Raw genomic sequence first — 18,795 nt, 5'->3', positions numbered from 1 at the left:
TTGTAATAGGAAGCCTAAAAACAAACAGAAAAGCCCCGCATGTATCTTCACCATGACCACCCAACCTAACGCCACTGCAGCCTAACAGACTCTAACGGGTTCTTCTCATTTGCCTTCCACGGCCACCCCAGCTGTTTTTTCAGCACTTTCTCCACTGTACCCCAAACCTCTCGGTTTTCCCTCACTGAAAGGGAACGTGTTCTCTCTGCTCACCCAGCCGCACAAGCTAGGGCTCTCCCAGGGCTCAGAACCTGCCGATGGCCGGCCTCCCCCTCAGCCCCCACATGGCCCCATCTCCCTCAGAGCCTCCCCTCAGCTGCGGCCCCGGGTCCCTCAGCTCGCTCCCGCCTGTCCCAGAGCTGTGGCCCCAGCTCCCTCAGAGCCTCCCCTCAGCTGCGGTCCCCGTTCCCTCAGCTCGCTCCCGCCTGTCCCTCAGAGCCGCCCCTCAGCTCGCTCCCGCCTGTCCCTCAGAGCCGCCCCAGCTCCCTCAGAGTCTCCCCTCAGCTGCCGCCCGGGTTCCCTCAGCTCCCTCCCGCCTGTCCCTCAGAGCCGCCCCTCAGCTCGCTCCCGCCTGTCCCTCAGAGCCCCCCCTCAGCTCGCTCCCGCCCGTCCCTCAGCTGCCGCCCCAGCTCCCTCAGAGCCCCCCCTCAGCTGCCGCCCCGGCTCCCTCAGAGCCCCCCCTCAGCTGCCGCCCCGGCTCCCTCAGAGCCCCCCCTCAGCTGCCGCCCCGGCTCCCTCAGAGCCCCCCCTCAGCTGCCGCCCCGGCTCCCTCAGAGCCCCCCTCAGCTGCCCGCCCCGGCTCCCTCAGAGCCCCCCTCAGCTGCCCGCCCCGGCTCCCTCAGAGCTCCCTCAGCTGCCCGCCCCGGCTCCCTCAGAGCTCCCTCAGCTGCCGCCCCGGCTCCCTCAGAGTCCCCCTCCGCTGCCGCCCCGGCTCCCTCAGAGCCCCCCTCCGCTGCCCGCCCCGGCTCCCTCAGAGCTCCCTCAGCTGCCCGCCCCGGCTCCCTCAGAGTCCCCCTCCGCTGCCGCCCCGGCTCCCTCAGAGCCCCCCCTCCGCTGCCGCCCCGGCTCCCTCAGAGTCCCCCTCCGCTGCCGCCCCGGCTCCCTCAGAGCCCCCCCTCCGCTGCCGCCCCGGTTCCCTCAGAGTCTCCCCTCAGCTGCGGTCCCCGGTCCCCTCAGCTCCCTCCTGCCTGCCGCTCAGCTGCGGTCCCCGTTCCCTCAGCTCCCTCCCGCCTGTCCCCCAGAGCCGCCCCTCAGCTGCTGCCCTGGGTCCCTCAGCTCGCTCCCGCCTGTCCCTCAGCTGCCGCCCCGGTTCCCTCAGAGCCTCCCCTCCGCTGCCGCCCTGGTTCCCTCAGAGCCCCCCTCCGCTGCCGCCCCGGCTCCCTCAGAGCCCCCCTCAGCTGCCCGCCCCGGCTCCCTCAGAGCCCCCCCTCCGCTGCCCGCCCCGGCTCCCTCAGAGCCCCCCTCCGCTGCCCGCCCCGGCTCCCTCAGAGCCCCCCTCAGCTGCCCGCCCCGGCCCCTCGCCACGAGCCCGCTCTTTTCCCGCCCCTCCCCCGAGGCCCTGCCCCGTACGGCTGCACCGCCCCGCGCAGGCGCCCTGGGCCTGGCCGAGGGGCCGCGCGTCCCCGCCGTCGCCATGCTGCGCACGGAGAAGGTGCTGCAGCTGCGGGGGCAGCAGGGCCGCTCGGTGCGCGTCGTGCGGGAGCACTACCTGCGCCCCGACGTGCCGTGCCGCAGCGGCCTGTGCCGGGCCGCCTGCCCTCGCGGTGAGGGGGCTGCCGGCGGGAGCTGCGGGTCGGGGCTCCTGGGGGGAAGCGGCGGGGGGCGAGCCGGAGCGGAGGGCGGCTTGCCCCCGGGGGCGGCTGTGCCTCGGCCGGCGTAGGCCAGAGCTGGGCGCAGAGGGTGATCCGCGGGCGGGGGGCACCCGCGGGGCCGCGGCGGGCGGGGGGTGCCGGGGCGGGGAGGCCCGGCAGCGGGACGGGCGGTGACTGAGGGCAGCGGCGGCGGGAGGGAGCTGGGGAGCGGCGGGGGCCGCCGTGGGGTGCGGCCGGCGGAGGCTCGGCCCGGAGCCCGGCGCTGAACCGCCCCGTAGGAAGTCGTGGAAAAATCAAACGGCACCGAATCAAGGATAGAGCAAAAGCAGCCCTCCAAGCAACATCTTTCAGAAATAAACGAGGCGTTAAGAGAAAAAGGAATTGCGAAGTTGATTGTTGATTTAACGGTGGACGGTTTACAGGCAGTGAGAAAAGGCTAAAGGATAATGCAAGTTCCGTACTTCCCTTTTTTAAAAGATCTTTCAAAATGCATTACTTTCTGCAGGGTGGCGTTTAGATCATGAATTAAATTCTGTACGTACCTGTTACGTATCCTTACGGCGGGGCCAAGCCGCTACCTTGGAGCGATTGTAATTCTGCATCAGCAGTCATTCCTGTCAGGTACCTAGGTGTCGTCGCCGGTGTTAGATCTGGCCATGTCAGACAAGGGGGGGCTGCCAGCCTCTAGGATCTCCAGATTGGTTGTTGGCTTTGCCTCCTCTGCTGCTATCATGTGCATCGCAGATCATCGTGTGACCTTTGGTTGATATTTCAGGGGGGTTTGTTGTTAAACAGCACAATTTATGAGGTGCAAGAAACTCACTGGCAACTAACATAATAGCCAGCCTATTTAAATCGACCAAATTATTTGCTTACCTAAAAGAAAAGGTTCAGAATTTTAACTCTTTTTTTTTTTTTTTTTTTTTTTTTTTTTTCCCTTCTGAACAAACTGTAACTGATACAGACGCCACTTTTGGTTTCGGTGCCTGTTGCAGTTGAGGGCAGAAGGTAGTGTGGTATGTTACTGCTGTCTAGGATGTCAGGAGTAGTGATAGTTACTGCTCCCTAACGGATTGCGTTTGACTATGAATTCCTTAAGGATAAGTTACAGGCACATACCAGAAAAAAAGTCTTCCCTCTCCTGCCGTGCCTAACTTCCCCTCTTCTGGACTTAAATATACTGTAGAGGAGTGTCAGAATATGTCCCTTTGTAATTATGCTATGTAACTCAGAGGTGAGGTGAACATTTGTTTTCATTCCTGACTCTACACAGTGTGCTGAGCAAACTTATTTCATGCACTGTGAGAGAGACTGCCTGCATAAATCACATCTACAGATACTTGTAATGGTATGCTGTGCCTACTTAGAAGTTATTCTCATCTAGATGTATAAGTTAGGCAAGAATAGCTTAATATGGGCAGATCACATAAAGCTTCAAGTGACATTTCACTTTTAATGCTCTTCTGAATTACTAATAAATATTAGCTTTCTTGTATGCATTCTGCCATCATCCATTATGTGCCTTCAGTGTAAGATGTAGCCGTGTTACTGTACGCAGAATTGTGCTTACTGGATTCACACTTGTGGTGATCAGTTAATAGACAGATTGTCCCGTGTCAGCTTCTAAGAAATACATGAAAATAACCTGACTTGTCAAGATCTATATACTTTTATTATATATAATTTGCCCACACTACAGTAAATTCAGCAGTTCAGTATTTATAATATCATAAGGGATAAACAGGCATTGAGAGAAGATACAGTGGAGATCCCCCCCGCCTGAAAGTTTATTGGGTAATCTTTGAAATATCTAAAGCAATTAAACTCATTAATTTTGAGGTACATTTTAAGATGTCATCTGTGATGGGTTGGTTGTGGTATTTTGATCGTGTATTCCTAAGGGATTACAGCGATGATGGTTAATAGTTTAGATTGAAGACCATCTTCTCTTTGCAGTAGCGTTGCTCTTCTCCACGTGTACCCTTATCTGTATTCTTTTATGTAAAGATATAGAAAAAGAGCCTGCTGGAAATGGATAGTGTTGAACAGAATCTGTGGAAGCAGTGTAACAGAAGTACCCATAATTCTACACCCTTTGAAAATTCCATGAAAAGATTTTCTGTGGTAGATGTGTAGTCTCTTTTTTTCCATATGGAAGTAGGGAAAAAAGGACTGTTACCTGCACTCTTGAAGTTACATCCTTTTCATAATGAAAGTGGATCTTTTTCAGTCATTCAGGTAGAATTGGCACTAAATTTTGTCATCGGTGGATGTAAAAGGGTGCTGTCGCAAATTTTAGAGATTGTGCCACAGAATTGTACCATAATAGTCATAATTTTGTTTATCAGAAAAAGAGATTTATATACCTTTGAAGATACACAACTCTAATTTCCTGACATCTGGAAGTATTTTAAAGAAACCAGTATTGCAACTGAAAGTTTAAACTTTTAAACTCTGAATTATGTTTTAGATGGCAAATTGTTGTCAGACGATGTTACGCATTACGTTGTCCCTGACTGCAAGGTTGTTCAAGATTACCTTGAGATTCTCGAGTTTCCGGAGCTGAAAGGTATTATTTTCATGCAAACAGCGTGTCAAGCTGTGCAACATCAAAAAGGACGCAGGTACTTATCCTATAACAACTTATTTTTAATTTAGATTGAAGTAAAAATACTAACTTTGTAAAATGTATATCTAAGCACAGTACCCCAAAGTTAGCAAATGTCCTATGCTTAATTTGTTTTTAGGTCTTTCAGGTGTCCTATTGTAATTTTACAGAAGGGAAAGAACTGTGATCCTTTGTGATCCATGGACGTCAGTGCCTGTCGTAGTTTGCACTTGATAGGAGCGATATTAAACCTGTAGTATTATTAACTGATCAGATGGCTTGTGACAGGAGACTTTACAGTAACGATGTATCATGTGCCACAAGTAGATTATGGACATGGTTTTGGTTTGCTGTATTAAAGTCTGAGCACTTGTCTTTGGGGAGCAATTAATACTATTATGTGGTACGTACCTTACCAGACATTAACCTATATATTGCCATAGCAGGTAAGAGTGCCATTTGCTATCAAGGTCTTCCTGTATTTCTAAAGCACAAATGCCTTTGAAGAACTAGCTCTTGTCCCAGAAGTGACAAAATAAGTTCCTGAACACTGATGTTTTGTGGGGCTCACTGCAAAACAAGTATGTTTAAAAATCAGATGCATTCGTAATGGAAATTAGAAAAGCTTGCTTACAGATGATGTTTTAGGTTTTATCATCAATGGTGTAATTTAATGAATGCATTTCTTTGTGCATGACAGTACTTTTCCTTGAGTTTTTCAGCTGTATTTTCATCTGGAGTTAAAATAGCATTATCAAAAGAAAGCACAAGACTATGTTTATCTTTTTCATATTCCAGACAGTACAACAAGTTACGAAATCTAGTAAAGGATGCCCGTCATGACTGTATTGTGTTTGCTAATGAATTCCACCAGCATTCTTATTTGCCAAGACAGAAGGGAGAATCCATGGAGAAATGGCAGACCAGGTTTGTTTTAACTTACATAGTACCACACTGGACAGCATCGTGACATTGTATTTAGGAATATTAGCATGCATTGGGTATGTAAGAGTTCATACTCTTGCTCTGCTTGGCTCTGGAACAGTTCATAATAACTCAAAGTCTAGATTATCCTTTTGTGATTAAGAAAGTGTCAACATTGTTTTCTTAGGAAAATGGACAAAATGTACTCAATTAAATGCTAAAAAAAGCTGAATAATTTTAAAATTACACAGCCATTTTAAAGAATGCTTTAGCATAATAAATATATCATGCACACCTTATTGGACTGTTAGATGTAGTGTTTGATTGCCTACAAACACCGTAGCATTGGAGTCCTGGCAAGTTCCAACTTGCTTTTTGCAAAGTTTCACTCAGAGGAGCGATGTTATGTTGCAGCTAGGGCACAAGTAGATGTATTGGGGAGGAAACCTTTTGTTTTCCTCTGTTCTCTTGGTGTTTATGTGTGGCACATAAAAATTTTTGCAGATACCAGGTTTATGTAGCTTGGTGTATAGATCTCAAAAGTATGCGTGTTAAACCAAAATCTCGTTTCTATGAAGGCCTGCAAATGTCTTGCAAGTAGCAGATGAGCTATGCCAGAAATCTTATTTCAAACTTTGCTCTTCTAGGAGTATTTACAATGCAGCAGTCTGGTATCATAATCACTGCTTGGGTCAGATGCCAGTTGTTATGGTAACAGAAGACGAAGACGCTATCAGGCAGTATGGAAATGAAACAGAAGGAGTGTTTGTGATTTCCTTCAAGGTAACGTGCCAGAAAAATAGAAGGTTTCCTTTATGCTGCATCAAAATGATGAAGCAAGTACATTAAAGCCCTATGTATAGTGCAAATCATTTCAGACTTTATGTTTAAGAAAACTATGACACTAACTCATGTCTTCATTTATCAAAGAAAGCAAAGATGTCAGTCATGGGAATGTCATAAAAAATGGTGGCAGTGAGCAAACCAGAGGACTGAAAAGAAAAACAGCAGCTCTAAAGCTAGAGGTCATCTTTCTTATGAGGCCTTTTCATTGTTTTCCTTGTTTTTAAGGAATTTGGCATTGATGAAGAATGATCAGTCACCTCAGCCAGCTGTCTAAATCTGTACTGCAAGCAGTCCATAAACAGCTGTAGCCTAAATATCCATCAGCATTATTCTGCCAGTTTACACTAGCCTTGACTACTTAGGATACAGTGATGAATAAGAAGATAATTCATTCTTCATTTAGTTGTTGATCTCAGATACCGCTTGTATTCAGCGGGATACATGGATGGGCTGTTTATGTTTAGCTGTGAAAGGGTGTTGAGTAAAAACAGGACCAAACAGATGTACCTTAAAGCTGTAGAAAAATGAAGATGCTGGGTTTTTTTAATTGCTACGAGGCAATGGAAAGTGGCCCAAATGTAGCGTACAAAATCATATAAAAAGTGTAAAAATGATAGTGGGTTGTCAGTTTGATTTTTCTGCTGTGGCACTTTACAAGAAGTAAGTAGCCTGGATAGGGTATATTGGTAGTAAGTTTGTGAATCTCCAGTCTAGGATGCTATTTTAAGAGTCATGCCTCCTTTGTTGTATTTAGCAAATGAGTCAGGTTGAATCTGGAACAAATCTGTGGTGTTTAGAGCAGACACATCGTGACCGCTTGGAAGTGCTGTTTGAATATAGCGTATGAGACATTATGGGCTTTCCAAACGCATTATTAAAAGAACAGAGACCTCTAAAGTTTGTTTATATATGTGCATACAGAATTACTTGGATAACTTTTGGCCTGACTTAAAGGCTGCCCATGAACTCTTTGAGTCTATACTTCAAGCTCGGCGTGAACGGGAGAGTGAAAGCCAAGAAAACAATGGAAAAGAATATCCTGAGCACTTACCTATGGAAATATTGGAGGCTGGGATCAAATCTGGAAGATATATACAGGTAATTTGCTATATAGAGAGCATACACAGAACAATGCAGTCTTGTGCTTGGCCCTTTAGTTGCCTGAATTAGACTGATTAGATGAAGAAATATTGCTATAGTGGGAAGAAGGAAAGAAAGCAAAAAAGCAAGAGTAAGAGGATGGAAGGGATTAAGAGTCTCAAAATATTTTCCCTACTTCATCTTGTGAACACGTGGGGTTTTTTTTTCTCTTGGAGAAGTTAAAAAGAGAATTTGTTATTGAGGATCTTAAATTTGCTGTGGATTTTTCTTCAGGTTGTTATGTGCAATACCTGTAAATTGAGAAACCAGGTGTGATATGAAGCAGCTAGATCTCATTCTTAAATATAAATAATGCTGCACAAGGGCAGCATTTCTTACTTCATTTGCACAGAGATCTCTCAGTCAGTGAAATTAATTTACAGTTTTATGGCTGTTCAGGGCCTTAGTATGGATTGTTGGTGGAGAAGTGTCCTTCTGATAAAAATCATTTAAAGAATTAGAGGTAGTAATTTGTTCCTTTCTTGACAATTTCAGCAGCGAGGCGAGAACAGAATATGAACAGAAAGACTGAGGTTTTTCTTTCTTGTAGGAATAGCTCCAGATTCCATATTAGGGCAGACAGCAAAAGTAATCTTACGCTGCCTATGCTTTGAATAAAAGGACCTTTACCTTTATCTTAGAATTAAATTGAGCATTTAAAAGAACTTACCGTTCTTTTCCAGAAGTGAGTACTTAAAGTTCTGCATTGTACATTCTCCCCCTATAGAGAGAACAGTTGTGTTCAAAATAACCTATGTATCAATACAAACTACTGATTTATGTAAAAATAATTGTAAAACCTAAAATTTTATACTTTAACGTTGGCTATTTAGAGGTGTGAATGTTTCATTCTGTTTATCGGTTTGTTATTTTCTTTTAGGGTATGCTGAATGTCAATAAGCATAGAGCACAACTGGAAGCTTTTGTTCGACTTCAGGGATTTGGCAGCAAAGAAGCAGGTGAAAAGACAATGAGAGGATTTACTCAATGCCTTTTTGACACTGTCTGCGCTTTTTACATGAAGCCGTGTGTGTGTGTAGCTGTTCAGCTATTAAAAAAGGTGGAAGCTAAGGTACTCCAGTGCTTGGGTTATTTTCGTGGGCCAGAAAGGAGGCTGAAGATTAACCCCGAGGGTGGGCCTCATGAGAGAGCAATACCCTTTATGTCCTCCTTCCTCCTTCTTGGTACCTTTGGCCGTGTTTTGGACTCTTGTCCTACTAACAGGTTTCCCTAGACCTTTTCTGAAGTTGAATACTGATGCAAATTGTTATCTCTGTGCTTTGCTGTAACTTCATATAACCACTCATTTGACTGAAATAAGTGTTTGCATGGATGCTGGCAGGATTAGGAAGCTGGTCATTGTGAACGTAGTAGGAAAAATGCCGTTTGGATCAGATTGGAACACCAATATTGTCTTTCTGGTATGAGTTAGTAATAAATACCTTTGAAGGAACAGCCCATTATCCTTGGACAGATATATTGTCCCAGCTTTCAAGTATACTTTCAAATAATAAATACTTTTAAATGTTCCTGTGACAGACCCTGCAGTCAAACCAGTGTTCAATATACTGACCATTTTTTAAAAACATGTTTTATTCTGGACCCTGCCCAGAATCCTGTGGCAGTGGTTTCCACAATTTAACTGTGTTCTGTGTTTTTAAAGGGGCTGCCTAAGAACAATGAACTCGTCCTAGCCTATGCTGCTTTTTATCCAAGAGTTCACTTACAGAATTGCTTAATATCTCCTTTAAAAAAAAAAAAAGAGGAAAAGGTTTTAATTTTCTTGCAATATTAATTACTTGCCAGTAGTCCTTTTTGGAAGAAATCATATTGCAAATGTCATTTTCTGTTATTTCAGTAGAATGCTGCCAAAAGTGGAGTAATTTGAATTTTTTAGCAGTTTATAGTTCTATTTATTTTTATTTTACATTCAGAACTTCAAAGTGACATCCTTATTTATGGGGCCAGAGCTCGAAATCGCGCAATCCACGGTGATGTGGTAGCTGTTGAGTTACTACCTCTGCATGAATGGAAAGGAAGGACTGCTGCCCTTTGTGAAAATGAGACTGAGGATAAAGCACCTGCAGACCCCACTGGTGACCCTATGCCCACAGGTAAAGTAGATAGCGTGATACAACGTTTTGTTAAGACTACCTCACTTCCTTGGCCCAAGCTGTGTTGTACTCTTCATTATATAGTCCCTTCCCTCGGTATCTTTGATTCTCACATTTTATGCATCATAGTAAATTTGAAGTGATTATCCCAAATTAAAGCATTCTAACATACCCAACAAGAAGACCACTAGATTCCTTCTATATGTGACCCCCCCCTTTTTTTTCTTTCATTTCATTCTCAGAAATAACTGAATTACTGTAGTTATCATCCTAAAATACTGAGTTTCAATACTTTGCTACCCAAATGCATGCTGTCACTCTTCACAGCTCTACAAGAGACAAACTGCCATTCTAATACAGACCAATTTACCAGAGTGTGCACTCAAGTCCTCCACTGTCACTGTTGATTATACAGAAAGATAACGGCATCCTTTTAATTCCTTCATGATAAATGATGTTGAAGATGAAAAAAATTTTTGTTAGGTGAAGAAGTATCCAGCTCCCATTACAATGTGACACACCTATGTACCATGGGAACTTAGAGTCTTACTTGAAAATATTCCTCTGCAGGTATAGCTACATCTTAAAAGTTTGCTGAGGTCAGAGTTAAAAAGTTTTAGGAGGTTAATTCTCTTCCTGTAAGAAAATGCTGTTTGATTTTGATCTTTGCTATTAAAAACTTCCTGTATTTACTAGAATTGGCCACATTTCAGTAGTAGTGGGAATCTCTCTGAATAATTTATGTACTGTATCAATTGAAATCTATACAATGAGTTAGTCTCCACATAAGTAAAAGCTCGTTAAAATCTGGCTGTGCCAACATTAATTTATGAGAAATTTGTATTGTTGTCTGCATACCATATGTTGTTAGCAATTGTAATACAGATTTGTGGAAACATTAGTTCATATTACAAAGCAATGAATTTTCTATACCTCCTACATACTTGCTTTCATGTTCCTGTTTAACTCTTTAATGTGCAGCCAACAATGTTCCTTATTAAAAGGTAAAGTTGTTGGAATCATTCAAAAGAACTGGAGGGATTATGTGGTCACTTTCCCCTGTAAAGAAGAGAGCCAGTCCCAGGGCAGAAATGCTCAGAAGATCCTTGTTACGCCTTGGGACTACCGAATTCCCAAAATCCGGATCAGTACCCAGCAAGCTGAAGCATTACAGGTAATTTGACAGAAGTGTTTCTCTATTCTGTGTTCCTACAAAATTGTGCAGGTGTTATATGCTCTAATGATGTTTTCCTTGGCAAAAACACGGGTAAAAGCATTAATAAAGTTAAGTCTGTGAGAGTAGTTCCATTTCTGCCTTGAAGGAATGTGTTCAATTCCTGTCAAAGCCGCATCAGCTTCAGGTAATAAAGCTTATTTGAGTTCTGAATTTGGGCCACAGTCCAGGTACCCTGAGCATATATATACTACTTGCTTTGTTTTTTTCTGATAAATGAAAGGTCATAGTAGGGGTATAAACTGTAATAGCCCTTGTGGCTTTACTGGATCTATGACTATATATAACTTTGATGAAAGTAATACGGAGAGCTTTTCAACAAATTGATAATGAATTATTATGATTAGCCTGCCACTGCGGGAGACAGAAGAAACATGGGTTTGTTCATTCCTAGCTGCTTTTACCTTGTAATATTAAGTACTTCTTCACAGCCAAGAAGTAAATTCCAATTGTGTCTTTACTGGTATAAGAATATTTGCGTACATCTTGGTTTTACTTTTATTTTTTATACCTTAAGATAGAGATTCTCCACACGACAACCCCAAGTGGGTCTTTGCTCAGGAAAGAAATGTAATTCTCAGTATCTCTTTGTATGCTTCTCATTGTCGGTTTCTTTTTCCTTTCTATAAAGTTTTCAGAGTTGCTGGTCTCTTTGGATAGCATTGTTTGCCCCTGAAGGAGTATTTATATTGATTGCTTGTCAGGAGCAGAATTGCTGTTCTAACAGAATTGTCTTGCTGCAGGAGTACAGAGTTGTCGTGCGTATTGATTCTTGGGAATCAACTTCTGTATATCCAAATGGACACTTTGTGAGAGTTCTAGGAAGAATTGGAGATCTTGAGGGGGAAATTGCAGCTATTCTGGTGGAGAACAGCATCTGTGTTGCGCCTTTCTCAGAAATCCAGGTTAGTCTTTGTGATGAGATACATTGTTTTCTGTTGATTTCCAGGGTCTCGTTTCTGAAAGAGGGGGACCCTCTTACAGCTGAATGTCTTAGTTGCCAACAGGTTTTTGAAAGCTGAAAACCCTTTATAGGTTATTTTTCTGGAATGACTTTTGGATCAGTGGTTCTGTAGATACTATGAATTTTCAAGTCAAGAGTGATTTTAAGACAATATGTTTGCTATGAGAAGATTACAAACTCTTTGAGGCAATTTGAGGTAGACCTTTAAGATATTACTGTCCTTAATATGTGTTTATGGTACTGATCCTAAAGGCCCAGACCTACTGAAATCATTGTCTTGCATCCTTTTGTCTTCAATCAGGAGAGGAACCAGCTCTCATAGATAAGTATTTTGATTATACCTACAATTAATTGAAAGAAAAGAATGTAAAAAGCCAATATACACTGTTGATGTTTGCCAGAGCTACAATATCACCACAGTAATATCAGTTGTTAATAACATGCGTAGCGTTCTTTTCAATTCTGTTTCATACTTTCTGTGAAGTAAATGTAGTAGACTGACTTGGAAAGTGCAAGGAAAGAATTTGTCTAGGATGAAAAAGTACACAAAAAATTAATGGAGTAGAAAAGGAAAAGCTAATTAAATCTAATTTGTTGGCTTCTTTTTGTAGAAAAGATATAATTGTATGTTCATTCATAATGTTTTTATACAGATGAGTGAAATGCCCGTGAGTTCTTCAAAGAATCCATGGAAAGTGAATCCAGAGGAGGAAAAAAAACGTCTGGACTTGAGAGATACACACTTGATATTCAGCATTGACCCAAAAGGCTGCGAGGATGTGGACGACGCACTCTCCGTTAGAAGTCTGCCTAATGGGAATCTAGAGTTAGGTGTCCACATTGCAGATGTAACCCATTTTGTGGCAGCAAACTCTTACACTGATGTTGAGGCCAGAGCAAGGTAAATATTTTCTAAAAATTAGAAAATCTATGGAGCTTAGAAGTTTGTGATGCTACCCTAAGGAAACATTGAGAAACACTGAAAGGAAGGAAACATTCTTTCTTCTTTTGTGTCATGGGAACAGCTTATTAAAACTAACATATAACTAATGGTATTCTGCTTTTATTTGGATAAAATAGGTCTGCTGGGGGAGAAACTGTTTTCTGACCTACTGCTTCACCCTTCTACCATGAAATTGCTCTTTTCCACAAAGTTATGATTGAAGTTTATCTTTCCCTAATCACTGGTGTTTGCTTTTTAGTCTACTTTAACATTTGTGATTCAAAGTACTTACAGACCACTTGTTTGCATTCCAAGGGGGATGAATCTTCACACACAACATAGAACACCCAGAAAATGGAATTAAGTCTTACATGAATTTAATTCCAGAGGTATTTGGCAGGCTTATGTTTTAATAGTCAATCCTGTGTTTCAATATGCCAAATATTCCATTCTTTTTTTTTCTTTTATTGCCACTGTTTTGAACTTTTACTGCTGAATCACTTTTTTAAACGTATTCTTTGTAGATGCCAAGAAATGTAAACTGTGTAGCCAGCAGAGATGTTTGTTATAGCCATTAAATGACCTCTGCTTAGTTGAGCATATTTTGTACAGCCCTAGCTCCAGCCTTAATGGCAATTGAAGACACCGAGGAAGGCAAAATTAGGCTTGTGCTATACAAATAGTTATTTAAATAATTTATATATATAAAAATAGTGCATGGGTGTGTATTCTGTAAGAATACTCTTTAAAAATCATGCTATGTGTCTTGTTTTGCTGAAGCTATGCTTATACTGCAAACTGCTTGGGAGATACACACCAGTGAGTCCTTGTGAGAAGAACAGTAAATGTATTTTATTCCTCAGGGCAACAACTTATTACTTAGCAGATCGTCGTTATGACATGCTGCCCTCCGTCTTGAGTGCGGACGTATGCTCTCTTCTTAGTGGAGTTGATAGGTAAGATTTTGTGTAGTAACTGCTTATGCACTTGCTCTTTGAATTATTTGTTACTATTTGTAAGTGAAGTAGTAGGGAGTCACAAAAAGCTGAAATGCAGTATTATACTATCTCGTCCTCCAGTAATGTTTTCCATACCCTTAGCAATTTGCTTTGTATTTAAACAGCAACCTAAAGGTGAAGGCATCTTTGTTCTCACTTGCTTTCTCACATGGGTTTCGGTCCCATGGAATGGCCACGTATTTTACTATTGTCCTATTCCTCAAACGTGCCACTAATAGGATTAGTTGGCTGGCTGGCATGTGGGTATGCAGGGTGTAGGTATGTTCATTGTGGATGCATCTGACTAATAAAATAAAAATGAATAAAAATAACTATTGCAGTGTAGCTGTGCTTTAAAATAGATGTGGCCTTCTGTCTTAGGGGTACTCTGCCTCAACAGATGCTTCATAGTTGGTCCTCATTTATTAAGTTGTGATACACAAGACTGAAAGGCAAGTGCATGAATTAGTGGCTTTGCTGAGCACTGGTTTGTTTCATGAAGTAAAGGATGTTTTCAGTAAAAAAAACCACAAACAAACAATGAAACCTGTAAACTTTAACAGTTGGATGTGCTTGAAATGATAGTTTAAGTCGACCAGAACTATTTATAGAATTGTGATCTTATCTTTTAAGGTATGCTGTAAGTGTCTTGTGGGAACTAGAAAAAGAATCGTACGAAATGCTGCGAGTCTGCTACAACAAAACCATCATTCGCTCTGCATACAAGCTGGTTTACGAAGCAGCACAGGCTTTATTAGATGGAGACACAAGTGTTGTTGGTGATATCCCGGAGCTGAAAAACCTGGATGAAAGAACTAGACAGAAGCAGCTGGATGAACTGGTTTGGGCAATATCAAAACTCGCAGATATAGCACGACACGTCAGAGCTAAGCGGGACAGCTGTGGTGCCCTGGAACTAGAAGGGATAGAAATCCGAGTGCAACTGGATGATAAAAATAATATCCATGATCTCATCCCCAAGCAGCCACTGGAGGTGCATGAGACTGTAGCGGAATGTATGATTCTTGCCAACCACTGGGTGGCAAAAAAGATTTCAGAAAATTTTCCTCATCAGGCTTTGTTGCGTCAACACCCTCCACCACGACAGGAATTTTTTACTGAACTTCGAGAATGTGCCAGCGCCAAAGGTTTCACAATAGACACACGGTATCTTTTATTACTTACCTTAAGCGCTTTAGTTAAAGTTAAGCAATTAACTATTTAGCTATGTTATCGGCACAAAGCATTACAGTTCTCAGTGTCGATGCTAGTAGACACTGTATAGCAGTTCTTAAAAAAAAAAAGTTTACCATAACCTTTCTGTAAGCAGGAGATGATGTTCTAAAGAAGAGAGGCTGCCTGCATTCTGCTGGCTGGACTGAAAATGGCAGTATCTGAATAATTTTAGACGTATCCAAAAAGAATTTGTTCAGTTGGTAGGTAGTGGTTAAGCTCTGTAATAGCCTTGTTTGCACCGTATTTCCTGTAATAGTAATGTAAGAGAGTACTAGTTTAAATCAAGTTAATTCTGTGCAATATAGTCATTTTAAATGACTCAGAATAATTCAGAATTACTTTGTCAAGATACTATGAGAAGGCTGTGAGCTTCATCACATCGGGAGGCACCATTTCTAGACATCACAGGGTGTGAAGGCATGAGTCGTGCCTCCTTTTATTTGGATGTCACCTTGTCCCGCTTGTGCTCTCCTGTACAGAACCGGTTTTGGACCAGCTCGCTGTCTTTTCTGTACTGCATAGAAGTGGGGTTTGCTCCAGTCCTTCTTGGTTCTCCAGGTTGCAAAGACAGGCCTGCTGGTGAAAACTGCCATTTTTTCTAAACATTTTTCTAGAGAAGAGCTGTTACTAAACTGTGTTGGAAGTTTTAATATCATTCTACTTGTCGTTCATATTTTTGTATTAATAACGATTAATAAATTATGTGCTTTTGTATGCTCTTTTTAACTTTAGGCTACTATGATCAGGGATAGCATAATTTTCTTCAGAATCAACACTTTTTTGCCAGGTCTAACAAAGCATTGGCTGAGTCTCTGGATAAAGCAAATGACCCGTCGGATCCAATTGTAAATACACTGTTGCGATCTATGGCCACTCACGCGATGTCTAACGCGTTGTACTTCTCAACTGGCTCTTGTCCTGAGGAAGAGTTTCACCATTATGGTATCTTGTCGCTTTATTCTTTACGCTATTCCCATTATTATTTCTGACCTGTTGGGGGGGAGGCAGCTGATGGCTTTGATTGCTTATCACCGCTTCCTTTTATTTGTAGGACTGGCCTTAGAGAAGTACACTCATTTCACGTCTCCAATTAGAAGATACGCTGATATTGTTGTCCACAGACTCTTGATGGCAGCGACTCTACAGGAAACTAAAGGAGATGTTAAGGATTGTGTATTGAGTAATAAGGATCTTGAGGAATTGTGCAGACACATTAATAACAGAAACCGGGTAAGGTGGCCATCATGTGTGTCTCCGTACGTTTGTATGCTGCCCAACGGAATGGGATACCAGCCCTGACTACGGCTTTTGGGTACTATGACATAGTATCACTTCATTTTATTTATAATGCTTTGGGGTTTTTTACTTAAATACCAGTTTTCTTCTGAGAGTGGTAGTAAAAGTGACTTCATACTTCACCTGTACTACATATAGGATTTCCTTTTAGATGTAAGTTTTCTAGGGGACAGGTAATGGGAAGAAGAAACTATAAAAATCAAAGTTGAACAAGCTCATTGAAATACTTATTTAGGTTGTTTTGTCTTCTCTTTTTATGGGGGGTGCTTGCAGGCAGCCCAGCGTGCTCAGAAACAGTCTACTGAACTCTTCCAGTGCATGTACTTCAAAGACAAAACCCCAGAAACTGATGAGCGCTGCATAGCAGATGGTGTTATTTACTCAATTCGAACAAATGGCGTGCTTGTTTTTGTACCAAGGTGAGTTGATTAGAGCTTGGACTGAGCTTAAGAATAAGACTTCAGTGTTACTAGAATGCCGTGAGGGCACCTCTGGTCCTTGAGAAGGGAAGCGTTTATAGCGTGGCCTGGTGTTTACCGATGACTGCGTTTTAGATTTTTGTTCTAAATCAGCAGCAGTGCTTTTCTACGCATTGACTCTGAACAGGAGTTCCTATGAGGACATGGTAAGACTGTGCTGCACAGTATGGATTCATTTCAGAATATTAAAAGCAGCTGCTAGGGCAAAACAATGTCTGGAATATTTTTTCCCCCTTTTTTTTTTTTAACCACAGAAAGCAATTAGTTACTTAAAGAAAGGGCAGTTTTAAATTTCCAAATCCCAAAACCATGCATTCCTCTGTGCTCTTTTCCTTTGCTACAGACTGCAGTTTCTGCAGGCTGGGAGCACATTGTGAACAGCTACTCCTCGTAGGCAGCAGGGAAGCACGGAAGGATGTTTACACAATGCTGTTTATAGCAGTTGGGCTTTTGTAAGTGCCTGTATCTCAGCTCTGCCTCTGATTTATCCGAGTAGAAAGCAACTCTGCATGAAGCTAACTTTTTAACTTCTGAGCTTTTAAATCTGTATGTCAAAGTATACTAAATGTGTTCTGCTTATGTTGTAAATCAACTAGTGAGTGACATAAGAAGGCGCTAGTTGCCATAGAACTGGGGAGCAGTGCCCCTCCTAAGACTTGGCCAGCAATTCAAGCTGGGGGGAAGAGAGCTACCTTTCCTCTCCCTTACTGGCTCTGGACATTTTGGATTAGTTACTGAGCTTCATGTTTGTGCATTACTGGTAGCAACACTATCTACCTGGCTAGCTAACAGGTACAAGAAACATAGGCATAAGAACTCTCCTTAAAAAAAAAAACAAAAAAACCCAAAAAAAAAACCAACAAAAAAAACCCAAAACACCCAAACAAAACCCAGAAAACATTCTGCAGGCCTGTTAGGTCAAGCAAACCATTACATGAATAGCCTGGACTTCCATGAACACAGCCAGGGGCTGCTTGATCCTGAGACTGAGCTCAGAAACCAGCTCGAGGTAGGCCTGTTGTCTCCAGCGTTCCAGATGGCTTGGCTTGGCTGCGTGGCTGAGGAGCCAGAACCCGCCCAACCAAGAAAGGCTCCTTCCAGAGAAGCCGGTACAAATCCGCTGCTGGTCTTTAACTTCTTTTTAACAGAACTGTTTCCTCACCGTGCCATCTGGAATAACTTGTAATGCTGCTCTCCTTCCATTATCCGGCCATTCCAGGCTCCACCCAACACGTAAGATAATGGATCACTGACTATTTTACTTTTGCTTCGCTGCTTTTGAAATACTTCAGTCACTGTCTTCCTGCTGTTTTCGTAGACTCTAGGGGTTTCTTTGACAACACACGTCGGTGTCCCCGAAGCAGGATTATCAGGCTACAAGTGTTTGCCCCTTTATGTTGCTTTTATATAATCCTAGCAAGCCACCTGTCGGTTTCAAAATTAAGAGAACTGATCAGGGTGAATGTTGTTAGAACAGCTTCTGTCTGCTCATCTGCTTTTTTTTATAGATACGGAATCAAAGGTGCTGCATATATGAAAAACAAAGAAGGTTTAGTCATCTCTTGTCAAGGTGATAGGAGCTGTGAGTGGAAACCCGGATCACTTCATCGCTTTCAGAATAAAATTACTTCCACTACAACTACTGGCGAATCAGTTACATTAAGCCTTTTCGATCATATTACAGTGAGTATTTAATCTGAAGGAAGTAAAGGGAAACAGCACCATCAGAAATAAAATAATATGTATATTGCTTTTAAGGTGAAAATACTCGTGCAGACGTCCCGCTGCCATGCTGACACGATCAAGCTTGAAATAATCAGGAACGCACCGTACCAGACTTCAGACACAGAGGTTCCCCAGAAGAATTTTCATGTGGTGAAATCCGACTTGGTAAAAGAAGTCAGTCAGTCTGCAGAAGCAGCCCAGCGTGCCCAAGAAAAAGCAAGAGTTGAAGTAATTGATGCAGACTATCAGGAGTACTGCCAGACCAAGGGAGCAAGCTTGTACCAGCTGCTGGAGGAGATCAGGGACTTGGCACTATTGGATGTTTCAGCTGACATTAGAACTTGAACTGTGACCTAGCAACATCTGCTTGCTGATGTTCTGCTCCTGTTCGCTTTGTATGATTAAGGGTTTTTTTAAAAAGCAGTCTATTTAAATATTCAAGAGTCCTTTTAATAAGTAATGAAATGTCTATTTTAA

The 18,795-nt window shown here is 42.6% G+C and overlaps 1 protein-coding gene across 2 annotated transcripts; it reads left to right on the top strand.

The window, feature by feature from the left end:
* The first annotated feature begins 4,301 nt into the window (after positions 1–4,301).
* On the top strand, positions 4,302–18,718 carry DIS3L (DIS3 like exosome 3'-5' exoribonuclease). Of its 2 annotated transcripts, XM_009492078.2 has the most exons (16): positions 4,302–4,435; positions 5,218–5,346; positions 5,991–6,126; positions 7,111–7,287; positions 8,210–8,288; positions 9,264–9,443; positions 10,448–10,617; positions 11,421–11,582; positions 12,295–12,542; positions 13,448–13,540; positions 14,216–14,749; positions 15,606–15,760; positions 15,870–16,048; positions 16,388–16,533; positions 18,102–18,276; positions 18,352–18,718. In XM_009492078.2, exons 1-16 carry the CDS (start codon positions 4,392–4,394, stop codon positions 18,661–18,663), a joined length of 2,919 nt encoding a protein of 972 aa, XP_009490353.1. In that variant the 5' UTR covers positions 4,302–4,391; the 3' UTR covers positions 18,664–18,718. The 2 variants fall into 2 exon arrangements, with proteins under 2 accessions (XP_009490353.1, XP_075569846.1); XM_075713731.1 differs by lacking the exon at positions 5,218–5,346.
* Positions 18,719–18,795: the final 77 nt, after the last annotated feature.

This window comes from Pelecanus crispus, chromosome 7, assembly GCF_030463565.1.
Source record: "Pelecanus crispus isolate bPelCri1 chromosome 7, bPelCri1.pri, whole genome shotgun sequence".
Classification (NCBI taxonomy): Eukaryota; Metazoa; Chordata; class Aves; order Pelecaniformes; family Pelecanidae; genus Pelecanus; species Pelecanus crispus.
The sequence above is the reverse complement of the archived record's forward strand: the minus strand, read 5'-3'. Positions and strand labels throughout refer to the sequence as shown.

Excerpts from the sequence above, each read along its gene's own strand:
- DIS3L (XM_009492078.2), top strand. The coding sequence starts at position 4,392 with ATGCAAACAGCGTGTCAAGCTGTGCAACATCAAAAAGGACGCAG. Across the intron at positions 5,347-5,990 it reads ATGGAGAAATGGCAGACCAG|GAGTATTTACAATGCAGCAG; the intron begins GTTTGTTTTAAC and ends TTGCTCTTCTAG. Across the intron at positions 9,444-10,447 it reads TGGTGACCCTATGCCCACAG|GTAAAGTTGTTGGAATCATT; the intron begins GTAAAGTAGATA and ends CCTTATTAAAAG.